The sequence below is a fragment of the Alosa sapidissima genome, chromosome 3 (genome assembly GCF_018492685.1).
Source record: "Alosa sapidissima isolate fAloSap1 chromosome 3, fAloSap1.pri, whole genome shotgun sequence".
Classification (NCBI taxonomy): domain Eukaryota; kingdom Metazoa; phylum Chordata; class Actinopteri; order Clupeiformes; family Clupeidae; genus Alosa; species Alosa sapidissima.
In genome coordinates, this window is record NC_055959.1 from 14,399,646 (window position 1) to 14,419,284 (window position 19,639).

Sequence of the window (19,639 nt, forward strand, 5' to 3'; positions counted from 1 at the left end):
CCATGGTAGCAAGTGTGCAGTCGCAGCAAGGATCCTAAAGGGAAATATAAAGTCTCATACTTGTATTATTTTGGGTGTCTGTGTACATTTTAAAGCCCCTTTATGCTTTCATTTTAATGTTGTTGGCCATGAATTTTGTTTCTCTCTTTTCTGTCTCTCTTTCTCTTTTTTTAAGTGGGACTGTTTTATTGGTCTGAAAACTCAATAAAGCAAATCACTGCTCCTGTATGTAATGCACTGAGTACAACTACTACTTGTCTGTGTTGGACTAAAAGAAGGAAGTATAGCCATGCTGAAAAATACAGCCTGACCAGCTTAAAGTGGTTTGCTGGTTGACCAGCTTGTTTGACTAATCGATATGGTTGATCAGCTAGACCAGCAAAATTCTTGCGAAAACATACCTTCAGCTGGTTGACCTGATTTTACGATGGTAATTCAGCTGGTTTAGTTTGTCGTACGACCTCAAGATGGTCATTTTAGCTGGTGTTGCTGGTCTTACATTGCTGGTTTAACTGGCCATGCCAGCTTATGTTGGTCATTCTAGCAAACCAGAATGACCATTTTAAACCAACAATGCCAAGCTTGGCAGGCTGGTCACCAGCTTGACCGTCTTACACCAGCAGTATCCCATATGACAGGCTGGTCACACCAGCATGACCAGCTTCTTCAGATGGTCACTCCAGCTTGTCCACCTGTGGCCCAACCAGCTACACCAACAAAAGCTGGAAGAAAACCAGCAAAGACCGGATAAAACAGCCTACCAGCATAAGTTGAGCATAGAGAATTTTGCTTATGTCATTTTCTCTTTTGTCTGGAGAGTATTGATTGGCTTTATGCATGTGCAAAAATATATATGTGAGGATTCATTGCAAGTCTTTACATATGTAGGCCCTATTAATTTCACACACAAAAGCATTGCAAGACAGTAGTGGAATAAATCAGTGTTATTATTATCCAGTATTTAATTTCTCTTACCAAACACTTGGGCTAGAGCAAAAATAATGGGACAGCACTGGTTGAGCCAAGGAGAAAAGGGCACAGTTTGAGCTGAACCAGTCTTTTGCCCTCTTTCTGCAACAGGAACAATGTCTGTGTTTGAGGCAAGTGTTGTGTAACCTACTGTAAACATATGGTGAAGTAAGGCTGTAAATGGCCTTGAGATCATAGTTGGTCCTTTACACTTCGTTGGCCCTCTGCTCCAAATCTCAACCCTCTCTCTGGCACCACACATCATGTAGGCCTATATTCCATCCTCTTTGTCATCAATAGACCACTACAGGTCATTCCTGGTTTCTGCCATTAAAATCAGCTGATTAGGAAATACGTCTGATGGATTGGCCTATGCTTATTTTTTACAATCACTTGACAAGCAATTTCTTCTTCTTGGGGTTTATCGGCAGCCTGCATCCAAAATGTTGCATTACAGCAATTTAATTCCGCCTGCGTAATTTTTACAATCACCTGCCCAATTTATTGTCACGTTTATTAATCACTGTCAGTCAATTTCAGTAGGCTATCACCTTTACTGTCAACTTTACTACGGGCAAACGTTTATTTCGCTAAGCAGTGTTAATCACTTGACATACTAACGTGGCGAGCTCCATATCTTTCGTAATGGGCCTAATGAATTTCCAACCATTCATAAGGTCCATTCATTCCCATGCTTGAGACACACCCTTGGCCAGTGACGTGATTACGTATGTTTACGCAAAGCTGGCGCTCCGGTTTCCTGGCGGAGAAGATGGCGGCTCCTGGACCGGGGGAGTATTTTAACGTTGGGAGCCATATCTCATGTCTTACATGCTTGGGACAGCGATTGCAAGGAGAGGTTCTCGCCTTCGACTACCAATCGAAGATGCTGACCTTGAGTATCCTTTGGTATTTCACACTGTCGCTGATTTGACTGTGTCTTCGTTTGCAGGGGAGGCCTGGGGTTACTGGTCACTCTTGCCAAATAGAGATCCGCGCAAGCGTAGTTGGGACATCTGTTAACACGCTAACATTGATTAGCTTTTCATCTACTCCGAGTTAGTAAACCATTGTCAGATCATGCCAGTTGGTTATGCAGGTTTGAGTTTGTTCCACTGTTGTTTGTAATGTTGTATAGTGTGGACAATATTTGACCAATTGGTTGGCCCTGGATGGCAGTGACTGCTTGTTTTGTTAGCTAACGTTGCTAGCTGATAGTTGGCAAGGTCTCTTGTCTATGCTCTAGACTCGTGAATGTATCTGCCAACTCTCACCAGGTTTCATTTTAGCAGCTTAGCCACCTTGCTATGATGGCTCGCTCGCTAGCCAGCTGCTACGGCCAGCATGTTTGCAGTGCCAGGATCACTATCTGGCAGTTGTAAAGGGGCGTAATGGTTTTCCTCAGTAGTGCTTGACAGTCGTTTTCTGTCGGCTAACGTTACTGTTTTGTGGAAACTTTAGGTGTCATTCTATGGCCACCAATGTACGAATACAGGTGGCTCCTCTTTTCCTAAGTGTATTTAGCATAGTCAGTGATGTCTTGTAAGATTCCAACTGACAGGAACGTTTGGTTAAGCCAGATAACGTTAACCTTAGCAAGCCAAGCCTGTTAGTTAGCGTGCTACATGCCCCCTAACGAGTCCATTCTGTCGTGGGTATTGGATTCTTTAGGCTCGCAAATTCCACTAACCTTCAGTTTCTCGCTGTCTAAGCTGGCTAGCCATATGCAACATTGTGCATGTGTTTCATATGCACGTTGTGCTGTTCGTTACATACTTGTAACGTTATTGTGCTAGCTAGGTAACGTTAACGATACTACGCGCTACTAAACTTTAGCTGGCTAACTATCTGACCAGCAAGCTAACGTTAAGGTGCCCTGGCAGGTATTGATTGCGAGGAGAATAGCACAATGTGTGCTCCTACTACACATTTTTCTTTCATTTCGATTTTACGCACACTAACGCATAATTTGTTCTTAATCTATGTGTATGTCAGAAATCCATCAAGAGCTGTAAACATGTTGCTGACTGACTGATTATGCATAGCAAGCTAACGTCAGTCTCAGATCAAATAAGAATGTGCCTACTGAGCAGCTATTGGCTGCATGCCAGTATCGAGTTGCATCATTCCATGTCTTGTTCACTGTTCTTTCCATTTACGTTATTTTCTAAGTTACTTCCCGGCCTTTGTTTGTAATGTTGGGGGGGGCGATATTTCTCCAGTCCCAAATCTTTAAGTGGAGTTTAAAATATATCGTACGTTTTTATTAATAGTTATAGGTTGTAGTAGTGCAAGTTACCTGTTGACTCATGGCACCTATCGTTTCTATTGGAATTCCCCAATTTTGAACGAGCAGACAGGCCAAAGACGGTTATACAAGACGGACGGACCCAAGCCATTGCATCGGAATCTTTAATTGCAACTTTTACACCTTTAATACTTACTAGGCATCCACTGTACAATGCCTATGTTTGCATTGTATTGAAGTAGGATAAGGATGGAAGCCAGAAACAGTATTGTGATGGTTTTATTATGTTTTAATTTACTTTAGCTCTAGATTGCCCTGGAGCAGTTATGCTGTTGTGCTCATGCACATGATGCTGTTGTGTTTGTGTTCTGTTTTGGTATATGTTATCTGTGTGCCAACATGAGCATGCTTAGATCCTGTATGTATCACGTTTCTAAGACCAGGATGTACATTTCTCAGGGGGAGCGCTTTAAGACATCATGTTAGACATCAGGGGGACATTCATGTATGTCCTTTAATGTTATTCATCTTATGTATGTCTGTATGCATGTCCTCTTTCTTATATGAGCTATGCAGGGATGCAAAAGTTGTATCGTAGCGTATCGTATAGTATCGTACATGTCAGGTTGAAGGATGGAGCCAATGTCAGGTTTCAGTGTGCGGGTAGAATTTTGATCAGATAGTAACAGTAACTGTGGTGGTCCTTGATCAATTTGTATCAGTCATGAAGCATTACACTATCACGATAATGATACATCATGATATTGCACATTTTCTGAAAATTCACTGAAAAATAATTAAGTTAATATAACTTAGCCACATAGAAGGATCTGTTTCTTACTACATTTAGATATACACTTGATAAACAAGGCCTAAATTGCTATTTAAATGTGAGCCTTTTCAAAAACCTGGTAATTTACTTATTTATTCTATTATTTAAATGTAGTTACTTTAACACCCACTTTATAAATGGCAGCTTGGTAGGGCTATTTTTTTGTTCATAACATAATTAGTGCACTATATCGTAATATCATGGGGTAGAGTGACCGCAATAGATGATGTGATATGGCACAGCCCTACATTACCCTGTCTTTGCTTAAGCTGAAATGCTACTTTGATACTTATGACACCAGCGGTGGATGAATGGATGTATAATTCCATCTATGTCCATTGATCTCTTTTATAGCATCACACAAAAATGTGGTGAAATAATCTGAAGTTCATGCAATTTCTCCCTCTTCTGTCAAGTAAACTGGCTGCAATGGTACAGGAGACTAAAACATTCCACAATAGCTTTTATGTGTGGTTGGTGAGTTGTCGTTTAACAAAGCCTTTAGGGGAGGATCGTATCTTGCTGATCTGCCAGAAGTCATTTATATGGACTTTACGTTTATGTTTACACAGTAATTTCCCTTTGTTCTCTAATTGTCTCATCACTTTCATGTCATGTCACTGCCTTTGTAATCTGTTGTCAAGTTACTCATTTTCCAAGGCACGGATAGATGAGCAGTTATTTGGGGGTTTTCTGTGAACACATCAATCATGGGAATCGGGTAGTGAAAGAGAGCTTCAGACTGCCTTTTAAATGTAACTGAATAGCATGGCATGTTTCATGGTGCTTTTACAGCATAAGTACAACTGTGATGCCCTAGTTGGGTGGCAGTAACTGGACAGCCTATTCAACCCAGGTGAATTAAACAAAACAAAATAATCCACCATGGATTTTGAGTAGACATATAAGACATGGTAAGTAGTAGTCTAATAATATACACCGAGGCACTGATACTCTTGCATTTTAAGCACCAGGATCTTCCCAAAGCTGACCACTCTCGGGGATACCCCACTTTTGTATATCTGCAGTTACTAGCAGCATTGTGTCATGCAAGTCGTCCACACTCTCCCAGTGACCTAGTGCTTTACTAAACAGGCCTTTTCTCAACTGTTTGGTTCTGCAGGGGTTCACCATGAGATCCCTTGCTTCAGGTTTTAAAGCCTTTGCCAAAGGGTCACCTTTTGTAATCAAAAGGTCACTGTCTGTAAATGGCACAAACTAAGGAAATTAGCATAGGCAGGCAGAAACAAATTGAGTGAAATTATACTTGAAGCTCACTGACTGAGTGGGCATGCGCTCAAGGTGCCCTCAGTTTCTGTATTTATAGCCAAGTGCTCGTTTCCATAGAAACTTATTTAAAAAATCTCAGCTAATTATTGCAAGCCAGCCTTGACTGTGCACTTCGAAGATTTAACCCTGTCTGTATTTTTTCCCCCCCTTTCTATTTTCTTTTTTTTTTCTCTCTATCCTCTTACCCTCTTCCATCTTTGAAATGCCTAGACCCAACAGTTCCATTGTTGTGTTGTCTCCTCAGGCCCTTTGAGCTAAACAACCTCTAGGCTAGTCACCAAGACTACCGCTAAAGGTTACACTCGGCACGTTGGGAGCAGCCATTTTGCCCTGGCGCTGAACTTGACAGATAGAATGTGGTGCGTATTGGGTGGGAGGAGTGGGGAAACCATTTTTATAGCTCTTAGAAGGAAGTCCGACTTTGTATGGGGCTCTTTGTGGTGAGGCCATGGCCTTGACAATGCTGTGATTATTAGAGGTGTCGGAGTTGAGCTCTTTTGTGTCTACTGTTGTTCTAGACATTTAGCATCCCAGTGGAAAAGTCTTTTCTCTTAAACTTGCGTCCAAGCAGTATTAGTTCTAGTGAACATAGAGCGCGGATTGACATACATTCTTACTTAGCAATTACAAGGTAATGACACATTGGTTGGTCACTATGTAATACTTGAGTATATGTACAACCTATCGGTGTCTTGCTATTCCCAAGATAAAACAATCCTTCCCTGAAGATTATCCAACTCTTTTATGTGTATAATCTTCAGGGAAGGATTGTTTTATCTTGGGAATGGCAAGACACCGATAGGTTTAAACGTTTTTCCCAGAACAAATGGTGTGCACTTAGCTTTTATTGCCCTATTCTTTTCTGTCCAGTTTACAATAGTTTAGTCTTTCTGCCCCAACTTCTCCTTTCTCTTCTGTGTGTCTGTCTTACACTCTCTTGTACTGCTATTCTTGGAATGTTTCAGCTGATATGTAGACACAAACACTGACATTTTTGGTCATTCCCCTGATCTCTTTTGCACACGACCCTCTTTCAAATCTACACACGCACACACACACACACCTCTTTTAATGAGGTCCCGTGAAGAGTTCCCCTGTGGTGGTCCTTGACTCAAACCCCCCTCACAGAGTGTCCTCCGGCCAGTGGAAAGCCCAACTTGCATGATGTAGTCCTGATCAACCTTGCCTACGTGTCGGAGGTCGACATCATCACTGATCGCACGGAAACTCCGCCCCCGCTAGCCTCGCTGAATGTCAACAAGGTAACAGCAAAGATTTTTTTTATTCTTTGGAACATTAGGTTCATCAACCCTCTCTGCTTCTGGGTTCTCACCAGAGATGGGGAACCAAAGACTAGCCTCGGATTCAGAAAGTAAAAGTCCTACCACGTATTAGTTCTACCTGTGCAGTGTGCACTTAGCCTAAAAGATGATTTCACTAATCAGCTGATGTAACTGGTTGAAGAGGTATTTATTTATTTATTTGGGACCACGTACAATTTTTAACATAGATTTTGCTATTTGATTCGTTGTACCAGAGTTAGCCTTAGGCTAATTTATATCTGCAGTCTCTAGGCAGGGCACAGTTTAAATCCAACAGACAACATCTAACAAACAACAAGACAGATCACAAATCCTACATCAATATAATGCACATTGTAACATACACACACACAAACACACACACATACTTGGTCAGCACCACGTTGAAAGACAAGATAAAATAAAAGTAAGAAAAGCAGAATGTCAGTGGTTGCAGAGTTGAATGGTTTTTAATAGGGGTGTCATGATTCTCCAAATCCTCGATTCGATTTAAATTTCGATTTTAAAGTCACGATTTGATTTTCGATCTTTTTTAAATATTACTATTAATGCATTCCTTATGTTATTTACTTTTTTGGGGCCTTTTCTATTTCGGGGACTTTTATTTTGAAACCACTTTTTTATTTTGAAACGTTCCAACCAGGCTGTAATGTAAACAGAACAAACATTAAACAGAGACCGTGAAATGAAACAACACAGAATAATAATTTCATTGTTTCAGCACACTCTGAAGAGATCCAAGGTTAGTGTTCATGGAATATGTACTTATCAATGTGCATTTTAAGCCTTACAATAATTTTGGACTGTAACTAGATCATCTTTTCACTTGCTAAGTTGAGTAGGCTAAGTTAGTGTTAATTGACGTGAATGAACGACAAAATACTTCCACAACAGTGATTTCAGAGTAGCAAGAGGGCCTTCGATTTTGGTAGGTTGATGTGTATATTATAACTGGCTGCAACCTAAAATTAGAGGAGTGTTGACACCGCAGTTCAGCACGTGCGTGTGCGTCTTAGCATACATGCTGGACGTGACATTGGGGGTGTGGCTGCATCGTCGATTCGACTTTTGAGTTCGAAGTTTGAGATTGAGATGTAATTTTGATCGATTTCGATATAAAATCGAAATCGTGACACCCCTAGTTTTTAAGTAATGTTTTAAAGTGTAGTAATGTTCATATTAAAAGTAGTCATTAGAATCAGCTGGTTTATTCAATTGTTGGAACAAATATATAGGTAACCAAAGAGTATAGAGGCCCTGGGCTTCTGTCATAGGGATGCAGGTGTCATATACTTTTTGGAATTTGGTCATTACACATCATGTAGGTTTTTGTTTCTTAGCAGACTTTTATCAGAAGCGACTTAATCACTTTCCCAATCAGTTTTCCATTTGGTGTAGCTTTACATCCACCTCCACAAATAACCAGATAACTGTTCATGGGACTGGTTGGCTATACAAATAGCCTATGATAAATGTCTTCTATCCACATCCCGAACCATACAATGACAAAAACACTTGCCTCATGATGCTTTATCTCACCTTTTGGAAATGTTTAATATAATCTGGGAAACAGGAAACATACCCGAAAATTGGCAAAAAGCTTTAATTATACCCATTCCAAAACCAGGAAAAGACCACACTGATCCCAACAATTATCATCTAATTGCCTTGACAAGTTGCCTTTGCAAAACCATGGAGAGAATGTTGAATAACCGACTCGTATGGATGCTTGAAGCTGAAGGACATTTGAATAATTTCCAGTGTGGTTTCAGACGAGGAAGGAGCACAATGGACCACTTTATAAGATTAGAGTCTTTCATTCGTGATGGGTTTTATCAGAAAAGAACATGTGATAGCTGTCTATTTTGATCTTGAAAAGGCGTATGATACCACCTGGAGATATGGCATTCTAAAGGATCTGCACTGCATGGGACATTTGCCCCTTTTTATATCAAATTTTTTGTCCAATAGACATTTTCAAGTTCAAATAGGAACTACCTTTTCAAATCCACACCTACAACAAGGTGTTCCTCAGGGAAGCATCCTCTCTGTTACAATACTATTGATTTTGATGCTAAAAAGAGTAAGTGCAATTGGTCCAAACTGTTTTTGTAGCCTTTATGTTGACGATCTCTGTATTTGCTACAGAGGGAAATATATGAGCATTATTGAAAGGCAGCTGCAGTTATGCATAAATAAAATTAGTAGATGGTCAGTTGAAAATGGTTTTAGGTTTTCCAAAACAAAAACTGTATGCACACATTTTTGCCTACTACGATCTTTGCATCATGACCCTTCACTTTACTTGGATGGTGAAGTCATCAAAGTAGTAAAAGAGGTTAAATTCCTTGGACTTACTTTTGATAACAAACTATCTTTCATTCCACACATGAAGTGTTTGAGAAATAGATGCTTCGGAGCTTTGGACATTATAAAAGTACTGGCGAAAACAAAGTGGGGGGCTGAACAAACTGTGCTAATGCGCCTATACAGAGTGCTTGTGAGATCCCGATTGGACTATGGGAGTATTGTTTATAGACCCTACCTTGAGGATCTGAACATCAACATGGACAGTGTAACGCAGACTCATTTTTGCTCTATTCCCCCGTGGAATTTGAGACGACCTGAAATTGTTAAGGATTTAAGTCACAGGAAGTAATCAAGAACCCACCCAAATGAGTACCAGCAGCAGTATATGGACGTGCGATGTTCCCATTCATACTGATTGTTCCAGAGCGGATAACTGTGTGTCATCAGCAATGGTAGTTGGACAGAATCAGTGTGGACTACAAATACCAGGAATATGTTCTATTTTTACGGCTGAGGCTCGTGCCTTATATTTGGCACTTCAATATATAGATCAGACTAAACAACAAAAGTCTTTCATTTTTACAGACTCTAGATCATGTCTCCAGGCATTGGAATCCTTAAAAACTGACCATCCTATTATTGTCAACATCCTTGATAAACTAGAAAGACTAAAGAACCAGAACTTGAATGTAGTTTTTTGCTGGGTCCCAGGCCATGTTAACCTGACTCTCGCCAGATGAATTTCGTTCCGCCTAGCTCCACTTATCCATCTGGGATCAATCCATTGAAGTGATGCTTCAGATGGCTGGGCTTAATCAAAAAATGCTTGCATATGATTGGATAAGCCACTTGTCCGTCATCTATTGACGTGCTACTTCAACCACTCACATCGAAGCCAACCCGTGACGCTGATAAGTCTCACAGTCGCTTCTACGCTATGTCACATCTATGAAACTCCCGCCCTGATTGGCTCTACCATACAATCTCGTGCTGAAATCACTCTCAACGGAAGAGGTCCCAGATGGATGTGAGTGAAGCTAGGCGGAGCTAGGCGGAACGAAATCAGGTTAAGGTTAAGTCCATGTTAAAGTCAGGTTAAGGCCATGTTGGTCTGAGAGGAAATGAGAAAGCGGACAGTGCTGCTAAGCAAGCCCTTAATGAAGAACTCACAGAAAGTCAAATCCCTGCCTCAGACCTTAAACCTATATTGAACTCTTACATCACAGATAAGTGGCAATCTGAATGGGACCAATGTACCAACAACAAGCTATATGAAATCCATCCTACTGTAAGGAAGAGACTATTTTTTTCTTTTCAATCCAGACACGATCAAATAGTCTATACCAGATGCCGTATAGGACATTCAAGACTCACTCATAGCTTTCTATTGAGTGGTGAAGATCCTCCATTATGCCAATTTTGCAAAACGCCCCTGTCAGTGAGACATATTTTGATCTGTTGCCCTGCCTTGAAAACCAAAAGACAACAATTTTATCATCAAAATTCTATAGCTGATGTTTTTAGTAATGTCCCACCTTTTGAAGGTTTTAGAATATCTTATTAGCATAGATTTTAAGAAACATATATTTAAGTTTCTATAACACACACAGTGCTCTGGCCATTAAATAGCCTTAGTTGCGGAAATGGCCTTAAATTAAACAAACAAACAAACAAACAAACAAACTATCCACATCCCTACTGAGTAGCTGAGAAATAATCGAGTCTCAATGTGCACCGCCATCAGACATGAGCATAACTGCAGGACTGCAGCTGCCATATTCATTTTGAGTATTTGGTCATTACACATCAGTATTAAGTGGCTCTTACTATTATCACTGTTTACCAAATTTCCCTCACGGGATCAAGAGTGTATATATACTTACTTACTTATTATTTCCATGTGTTGGTTCTTTTGATGTAAACATTGTGCACTCTCTATCTCTCCCTCTCTATCTCTCCCTCTCTTTCTCTTTCTGTCTTCCTGGACTTGTGTGAAGAGCACATAGCAGACCCGCCCTGTACGACTTAATTAGCCTTCATCATCAGCAGTAACAGAAAATTTGAGGCTGGATAGTTTCAGTTTTTAATTGACTATTTTAATGCATGATGGTAGTTGACTGTTCCGTTGTTTACGCCGTCTTTGTGAAGTATTCAATTTATTTTGGCATTTGAGTTGTTCTACTTGGTGAGTTGTTCCACTGTGGTCTATTTTGTTTAATTTGCATTGTTGTTTTGGTGATCCAGTTGTTGACTTTTATTTGTGTGTTTGTATTTCCTGTAGCTTGCCAATAGAGCCCGGATGGAGAAAGAAGACAAGTTGTCTCAAGCTTATGCAATTAGTGCTGGAGTCTCCTTGGAGGGTCAGCAGCTATTTCAGACCATACACAAAACGTAAGGATCAGTCTATACACAGACACTTTAAACAAATACTATACAAAATTCTATGAACATAGACTGTACACAAAAACACTATACTCGCATCCAGGAAATGCTGAAAACATAAGCCACAGTCTACACGCATACACCTAGCGACGAAAGACACGCAAACATGACTGTAGGCAAAGTGCAAATCTGGTAAAAAAAGACCAAATTAAATTGATCAAAATTCCATTTAGAAAAGGGGAAATATCAAAGGGAGTGAATTCTGTTTATAGGCACTGTAAGTGAAAGTGCTTTCTATGAGCCCAGTGCTATTACACTCTGAAAAGATGAGGGGAAATTGTCCTGAAAAATCGAACAGAAGGGTTTTTTTCCCCTTTATCCTCCCTTAACCACACAGACTTTTCTCCTTTCGTGCGTGTGTGTGTTTCTCTGCATCACATATGCAAAGGTGTGTTAACCTATCCTTGATATTTTCTGATGTTTCTCTGCAGTATCAAAGACTGTCGGTGGCAGGAGAAGAACATCATTGTGATGGATGATGTGGTCGTCTCCCCACCTTATCAGGTGGACAACTGCAAGGGCAAGGAGGGGAGCGCTTTAAGTCACGTACGCAAAATAGTGAGTCTGATATGGCAATTTCATCCAATATATATATATACACACACACACTCTCACATGGACATCTGAAAACTCATACATCTACATGTTTACTCTCTCTCTCTCTCTCTCTGTCTGTGTCTGTGTGCGTGTGTGTGTGTGTGTGTGTGTGTGTATGTAAAAGTGCCCATTTGGCTAGAGTGGTTGTGCATTGAACAAACTATGATTGACTGTTCACTGAGAGATTCATGTTTGCATGTGTATATCTGAATAACTAAGATAATAATAAGACGGCTTTGAGAGCATTTGCTGCTACCTCTCCTCTGCCCCCATCCATCTGGGCGCTTGCTTTTTCACACACCCTCTCCTCTTGTCTTCTCTACTAACCTCCCTCTCGACCTCTCATCTGCAGGTTGAAAAGCATTTCCGGGACGTAGAGAGTCAGAAGTCCCTTCAGCGACCACAAGCACAGCAAACACAGAAGGACTCCTCCACGTTATCATCCTGAGCAGAGGCAACCAATCAACAAACAGACAGACGAACAGACCGACAAGAAAGATCAACACCACCACGGCGAAGGCAGTTCCTCCTTTTTTTTTTTTTTTTTCTTCCAAGTCCTCCCCCCCCCCCCCCCCCCATTTGATTTTTCTTTCGCTCTCCACAGCCTGAGAGCAGCAGTGTGTCTCCGTCAGGGTGGGAGGGGAGTAGGGATTGAAAGAGGTCTCGATGAGATGTCAAATGTCGATCTGTTCTTGAGGGTAGACCAGCACATCCTCCGTTATCAGGAGGAGGGGAAACTATCCCCCAAGGTTTTTTTTTTTCGTTTTTTTTTAAAGATAATTTAATTAAATAAATATTTACCCCCCCCCCCCCCCCCTATACTGCCCCTCCTTACCTTGATCCCCAACCCCACCCCCTCGGCCAAACACCAGTAACCCCACTCCTCTCCCGTGCTCTACACATGAGCTCATCTGTTCATTCTTTCTCTTCTTGTTCAACTTCTTCCTTCTTCCTCTCTCATTCTCTCTCACCCCCCACCCCATGTCTCCATCAGTCTACATGAGCAGCAGAAGGAACAGAAATTGATTTCCGTCTTTTGTCACTCTGCCTCTGTCCCCACATTTGCCCTTTTAAAACAACCAAGGACAAAAAAGGTGGCTTGAAACGCAGTGGATGGAAGACTGCAAAGACCCTGTGTTTACAGCGGGACTGAGAGTGGTGCGCAGGGTTTAAGAAGCGCAGCTGCAAACGCCCTTGTTTGGAGCCATCAGCCGACAAGAAGTCAGTACCGTATGTGAAGGGTGGAAAAGGACATGGGAGTGTACTTGCATGGGCAGGTCTCTTTTTCCCTTGACTGGTTCTGCTGAAGGTAGCAGTGTCATCCCTTACTTCTGAGGGGAATTTTTTTTTTTTTTTTTTTTTTTTTTTTTTTTTTTTTTTTTTGTAACTCTTTATATTTTGCCCACTATTCTTGAATGAGTTTGATCCAGGTGAGAGGTTGGACAGTTCTTCTTTTTTTTTCTTCTTTTTTTTAAATCCAAGTTTCTATGTTTTGTTGAGGAAGGGCTTTACAGAATACAGAAAGGGACAGGACATGAGTTTCAGTGACTGATCTTTGAGCTGGAGTCTCTTTCTCATGGTACACCTCAAGAGAGGGAGCATGGTGCCCTCCCTCCTTTCCACCCATCCACAAACATAGGGCTATGCCCCCCCCCCACTTGCTCGAAACACCGATCTCATCCATAATGGTCCTCGACTCTACATTACAATATTTCTTCCACGACGGGACCACGGTAGTTTTTCTTTCTGTTCTCTGTTTTTAAGCTCTTCCTCACTCCATCCTTGACCGACATTTCCACCTGTGAGGTGTGGGAAGCTCTCTTCTCTTAGCTCGATGCATTCCTGACGTGCTCCAGCAGCAGAGCTGCTTCTTTTGGCTTTTTTTTTTTTCTATCCAAAAGAACAAAACAAGGTTGACATCCAAGCAAAAGCCAGTGAAAACCAGGCCAGTCACCGCACTCTCTGCTTTCCATGCTGCTGTTGTGGTGATGGCCTTTTTTTTTGTTTTTTTTGCGGAGAATGTGAAACAAAGACGAAGGATCAACCCTGGCTCAACCCAACGCCCCTTTTACGCTTCCATTACCTAACACCCCCCCCCCCCCCCCCCTTCCCCGGACACTATCAATGAACAGAAGCCGAGAGATGCGCTCCCACGCTGTGAACCAGTCCGACCTCACGGTGTGAGTGTGTATGTGCGTGCGTGAGTGTGTGTGCGTGTATGAACGAGGCTGCCGATGCCTAGGTTTCTTTCCCAGTATTTTATTTTTTATTTTTCAATAGTAACATTAAAGTAAAAAGTGAAAACAATCCTTATCTTTGTATGTTTTTTTTTTTGTTGTTTTTTTTGGGTCTATGAATGTGCTGGTAAGTCATTACTTATAAGGTAATAGACCTGTTAACTTGAAGAGGGAAGTTGGACGTTGCTGTCGTAAGGAATTACCAAAGATCATCTTTCTATGGATTTACTTAAACACTTAAATATTATAACCCTGGACTGAATGACAACCATGATGACAACACACAGGATGTACGCGAAAATGTGAGAACGCGAATGTCGCCGGCAGATGGCGTGAAATCGCTGATTTATTTATTTTTTTTCCTGTCCAACGTGGATCTGTTCTTTATGTGGTCCACTTTTTTATGTAAACGCGAACTTAAATGTTAATTAAAGTAAGAAAATGCGGAAGTTTAATGAAACAATAAAGAGTTCCGTCAGTGTTCCGGCGATCTTTAAAGTGGAAATTGCCAGGTTTTGTATCGCAATCAACTGACTCGGCCAAATGACACCCGAGAATGACCGGTAGGCCGATAGCCTACTTCTTATACCTACCTGCATGTGATGTAAGTAGAGCGAGATGAATTCAGGAGTTGTCATCGTCTTCTCATCTGACTTGTGTCTACCCCAGTCACTGCCTGCCATAACGACCAGCTCATTGTGGGGGCCCCTCCCTTTTCAATCGTTTAAGGTTAAGTGGATTGTTACACCACGGACGGAAAGGGGATGCGCTTGGTCAGAATTATGTTTTATTTATTATTTAAGCACACCAAGGTGTCACATTCCACCGATTGTCTACATCCATTTACGTTTTTGTGCTGTCCATTGTGCTGGGGTAAAGAGAAGGCTCAGTTCTCTTCTGGAGACTGACCATGGAGCATCCATTAGGGAAATCTGAAATTGCGCTTCCCACACGCGCATTAAAGGTTTATCCTAGTGTGGACTACCCACGCTTCGACAGTTATGTAATACGGCAAAAATAATTCTTTGAAATTGTGGGCCAACTGAAAGACTATGCATCTAACCCCACGAACCCATGGTGGAACACATTTACATGCATGTGTTCTAAATGTAGATCATATGACTTGGACGAATTTGTTGAGGAAAGTCAACAATGAATTGTCTAACATGATGGGACGTCTAGCATGGGACATCTGCAGAGAGAGATTACAGGATTAGAGTCCATACTCCAATAGAGGAAGAGGGGGCTGTGTCCGAAATAGGCTAGATTCGGGGGAGAGCGTACATGGGTAAAGTTGATGCGCACTGGTGTGTTCGGACGCAATGAGATCAAACGAGGATTTCAACATGGGCAAAACAAAGGTAACATACATTTTATGCTTACTTTGTTCAAAATTTATTAATAAACGTTCATTCCATCATTAGGCTATATTTTTTGACATGGAGTGTCGGTAGGGTGGACATTTTGGAGTTGCTTGTCATTTTAAGTTTCATCTGAAGAAAGCCATTTAATACTGGTCTCATCCTCCGTATGGTTTCATTTTATACTTACAGATGCATCGTTCACCATCATTTCCTCATATATAATGGAAGTAGGCTACTCGCTGAACTCACTGATAACACGGAGTAAGATCACCCGAAGAGGTAACCGTTTCAGAATACGACACAATTTCTTAAACAGAATATGCTGGTCTTCACTTTCCTACTAGTCGGTCTTTCTTCAGTGGGAAGTTCCAGGTTATGCTCGTACATATGTCAGTGCTATGAGCACTCCGACCTGGTAGACTGTCGCGCCAGAAAGCTTACCAGCGTGCCGCACGGATTGCCGCATGGCACGTGGCTCCTGGACCTCGGTGGTAACGTCTTGACAGAGTTGCGGAGCAGGACATTCGCCGGACTTTGGTCCATGCGGATTCTGGTCCTTTCGGAGAGTCATATTCAGCAGATTCACCCACAGGTTGGCAATGTTTGACCTTAATGCTATGAAATTATATACAGTTCATGTTTGGTCAATTGAATAGCCTATGTAAAATGTAGCCTACTCTATAAATCCCAAACAAATATCTACATTGAATGAATATGAAATTATTTTCAGTACCATACTTTATCTATACTGAAACACAGTTGTTATTGCTTAATGAACGAATGATGCATTGGAATGTAGATATCATATGGTTTGAACCTCTTTACATTTTCCTTCGGGGCCTTCTAGGCTTTCTACTCTCTCTCCTTCCTGGAAAAGCTGGACATGAGCCGTAATCACATCTCTGAGCTACCAGTGGACTTCCCCCAGAGCCTGTCCTCTCTGAAGGAGCTGCGTCTGGACCACAACGCTCTGGAGCAGGTAGCTCCCCACAGCCTGGAGCACCTTGAGAGCTTGGAAAAGCTGGACCTGAGCCACAATCACATCCTCAACCTGGGGCCCGGCGCCTTCCGTGGACTGTCCCGTCTGAGGCACCTCTACCTGCAATCTAACTGGCTGGGCACGGTACGCGACGGCTCCTTCTCCATGCTACCAGGCTTGGAGCTTCTGCTGCTGGGCCACAACAACATCTCACTAATCGAGACGGACGCATTCGCACCGCTCCACAGCCTCGCCTTACTGGGCCTAGAGGGCAACCGCTTGGAGCACCTCAAGTTCAAGACCTTCCTAAACCTGCACACGTCCGGCACACACCTGCAGCTGGCTGCCAACCCCTGGAGCTGCGATTGTGACCTGCACCGGGTTTTTGGCAAGATCCTCAGCGTGCGCCACCTGCACGTAGACGACTACCGCAACGTGACGTGCCGCGAGCCGTGGCAGCTGGCCGGCGCCTCGCTGGCCGGCATAGACAGCCAGCTCTGCATGGCCGAGACCGCTACCGTGCTTATCATCACCGGCGCTGTGCTTGTAACAGTCATCGCGGCTCTGGTGACCGCTGAACACAATCGCAAACAGAAGACCAAGGGATGGAGAGAAGCCGATGCGCAGGACCTGCAGGAGAAGTGAGGGAGGAGAGGGAGAGACGGTATGGCAGGGGTCTCAAACTCCCAGCCCAATTCTGGCCCGCGACGTATGTCAAAATAATAATGTAATCCGGCCCTCGAGGGTATTTTTAATTGCGACACAACGATACTCTCCTCCACTATTTGCTAGACATCCAGAGCTTGATTCAAACCCAAAATCGCTGCACAAAGTTTTCAGGATTACGCGCGAGAAACACGAAGACGTGCATTTGTAATGACACGGAAGCATGCAGGCCAAAGTTTTGCACAAATTGAAGCAGAAATAGGCCTACACCAAATGTTGAAAAATGTCTTAGATAGGCTATGATATTCACCTATTCTATCTGAAGGAGAATATCCTTTTGTAGATTATGATCGATAGTCTATTGACAGTGATAGTCACGGTGAGTCATGTGAATGGAGGTGCGTCTTTGCGTGTATACGGTGTCCACTAAGCATACCATCAGGCGCGCCTGCAGGTGTACGTCCGTACGCACTGTGCGTACCATCAGGCTACTCAACAAGAGAAAATTTCCTGTGTGTGTGTTTTGGCCCACCATACCTTCCCAACTATGGACAGTATCCCATTAGCTGCATGCCATCAGGCTACAATTTTCTATTGAAGTTAGTGAACACGTTATCAAAATTAACGCGCACACATTTTGTTTGAGAGAGAATGCGCACGCAGGCACGCAACTAGGCTACTTGTTTTCTTTTACTCGGCTATCTATATTATCAGCACACAGTGTTGAGCTAATTCACTAACTCAATACTCATCATGGACATCACAAGTTTAAACAACGAAAACAGAAAGAATGGATGCAGCAAACCTAGGAGTTATTCCAGATGGGCAAGAACAAGGTGGGCAATTGCTTGTCAGAACGTTAGACTGCATTAGACAGCTGTTTAAAGCCAGACGTCACGGTAAGCTAGAACAAAACTAAAGGTAACTTTAGCCTGTATATGGCTGTATCAAGTTGTCCAAATGAATAGGTCATTGAAGACGTTGTTGTTGTATTATTGCATGTGAATGTTGCTATGCTATGTAAACCGGGAAACGGACAAATATTGTCCACGCGCGAATTTTGTTTTGCGGGGGGGGGGGGGGGGGGGGGGTGTGCGTACCATAGCATTAATTCCTGCAGGCGCCCCTGCATACCATGCTTATTTCGACCCTCTGCCCAACATAGCTTGGAGGTTGCAGTGGTAATCGTGATGATAAGTGTCCGTAATGGACGTGGTACAGACAGCAGGGCTAGTAGAAATAGGGCTCTGAAGAACAAAAAGTCACCCGCGATAGGAACTGATTTGACCAGGATACTTTATTGTAGGCCTTGTGGTTATAGGCTAGTAATAGTTGACTATTGTTGGTATACATCTTAGGTGTTTTCCTGTTATGTGAGTAATATGACAAAAAAGAAAATAAACCTGCTCAAATATGTTCATCCAGTATTTACTGAAAGGTGCATCATTTGAGGTGCTTGTCATCCAGTGGCAAATTAGATGGGTAAATTTTATCCCCTTCTTAAAATTTTGTTTGATTTTTACATTTACAGTAGGACTTTATCTCTGACCACTTTATCTCTGACCACTTGACCAAGCCATGGCCTTTTGAATTTTTGATATAAAAATCCAATGGTGTTGCTTTCTTAACCCTGACGCCTAGTTTGCCAGGTTTAAAAAAAGTTATGAGAGGAAAATATTTGTATTTGGTGTGAAACATACACATAGGCCTACCTGTTTCTATGTTTTTTTGTTTGTTTTTATAATTTGTATTAATATTTATTTTATCATTATTTTATTTATAAGCTAAGATTGCTAGCACAGGTGTCTAAAATTAGATAAAAAAAACTTGCACTTTCTGTTTGTAGTTTTGTGTTTGAAAATACAGTATTTGAAAAAACATAGCATTTTAGGAAATCGCCGTTCTTTTTTGTATTATTCTTTAACACTGATGTGGCCCTCCAATCAGATGACATTGGCAGAAGTGGCCCTCAGCTCATTTGAGTTTGAGACCCCTGTGGTATGGGCTTCAGAAGTGTTTTTGCATTGCCATTTCTTCGTAACACAACTTGCTTACCGTTTTTATTTATTTGGACCGTTTTTTAAATAAGTTGGATTCCAACAGTTGCTTGAAGGTATTACAGGGGATTGCAACTCTTGTAAATGTATGCAGCAAACTTGTACAAAAGGACATACAACTGACTGGGGCAAAACTTTTACTTAGAGACAATCCCACCTATAACACCCAAGGCATATAGCCTTGAAAACATTATAGAATATTTTTTTTTCCCCTGTGAGAACTGTAATTTGCATAAATGGCTGAACCTTCATTTCACCTCCACTGTATGTGAAACACAGTGATGGTGACCTCACGTTTATGAGTGTGCGTAATCTCTGGGCATTTG

General features: G+C 41.9%; 2 protein-coding genes across 2 annotated transcripts; both read left to right on the forward strand.

The window, feature by feature from the left end:
* The first annotated feature begins 1,707 nt into the window (after positions 1-1,707).
* lsm12a (LSM12 homolog a) lies at positions 1,708-14,317 on the forward strand. The gene is made up of 5 exons (XM_042087887.1): positions 1,708-1,868; positions 6,468-6,601; positions 11,253-11,362; positions 11,845-11,971; positions 12,363-14,317. The coding sequence occupies exons 1-5, from the start codon at positions 1,742-1,744 to the stop codon at positions 12,456-12,458; spliced, it is 594 nt and encodes a 197-aa protein (XP_041943821.1). The 5' UTR covers positions 1,708-1,741; the 3' UTR covers positions 12,459-14,317.
* A 1,170-nt stretch (positions 14,318-15,487) lies between these two features.
* LOC121706269 (slit homolog 2 protein) lies at positions 15,488-17,285 on the forward strand. Its single transcript, XM_042087880.1, has 3 exons — positions 15,488-15,608; positions 15,801-16,203; positions 16,459-17,285. The coding sequence occupies exons 2-3, from the start codon at positions 15,931-15,933 to the stop codon at positions 17,233-17,235; spliced, it is 1,050 nt and encodes a 349-aa protein (XP_041943814.1). The 5' UTR covers positions 15,488-15,608; positions 15,801-15,930; the 3' UTR covers positions 17,236-17,285.
* Positions 17,286-19,639: the final 2,354 nt, after the last annotated feature.

Bases quoted from the DNA above. Each gene is read 5' to 3' on its own strand.
- LOC121706269 (XM_042087880.1), top strand. From the start codon at position 15,931: ATGCTGGTCTTCACTTTCCTACTAGTCGGTCTTTCTTCAGTGGGAAGT. The intron at 16,204-16,458 runs GTTGGCAATGTT...GGGGCCTTCTAG, and splicing joins TTCAGCAGATTCACCCACAG to GCTTTCTACTCTCTCTCCTT.
- lsm12a (XM_042087887.1), top strand. From the start codon at position 1,742: ATGGCGGCTCCTGGACCGGGGGAGTATTTTAACGTTGGGAGCCATATC. The intron at 6,602-11,252 runs GTAACAGCAAAG...TATTTCCTGTAG, and splicing joins CCTCGCTGAATGTCAACAAG to CTTGCCAATAGAGCCCGGAT. The intron at 11,972-12,362 runs GTGAGTCTGATA...TCTCATCTGCAG, and splicing joins TAAGTCACGTACGCAAAATA to GTTGAAAAGCATTTCCGGGA.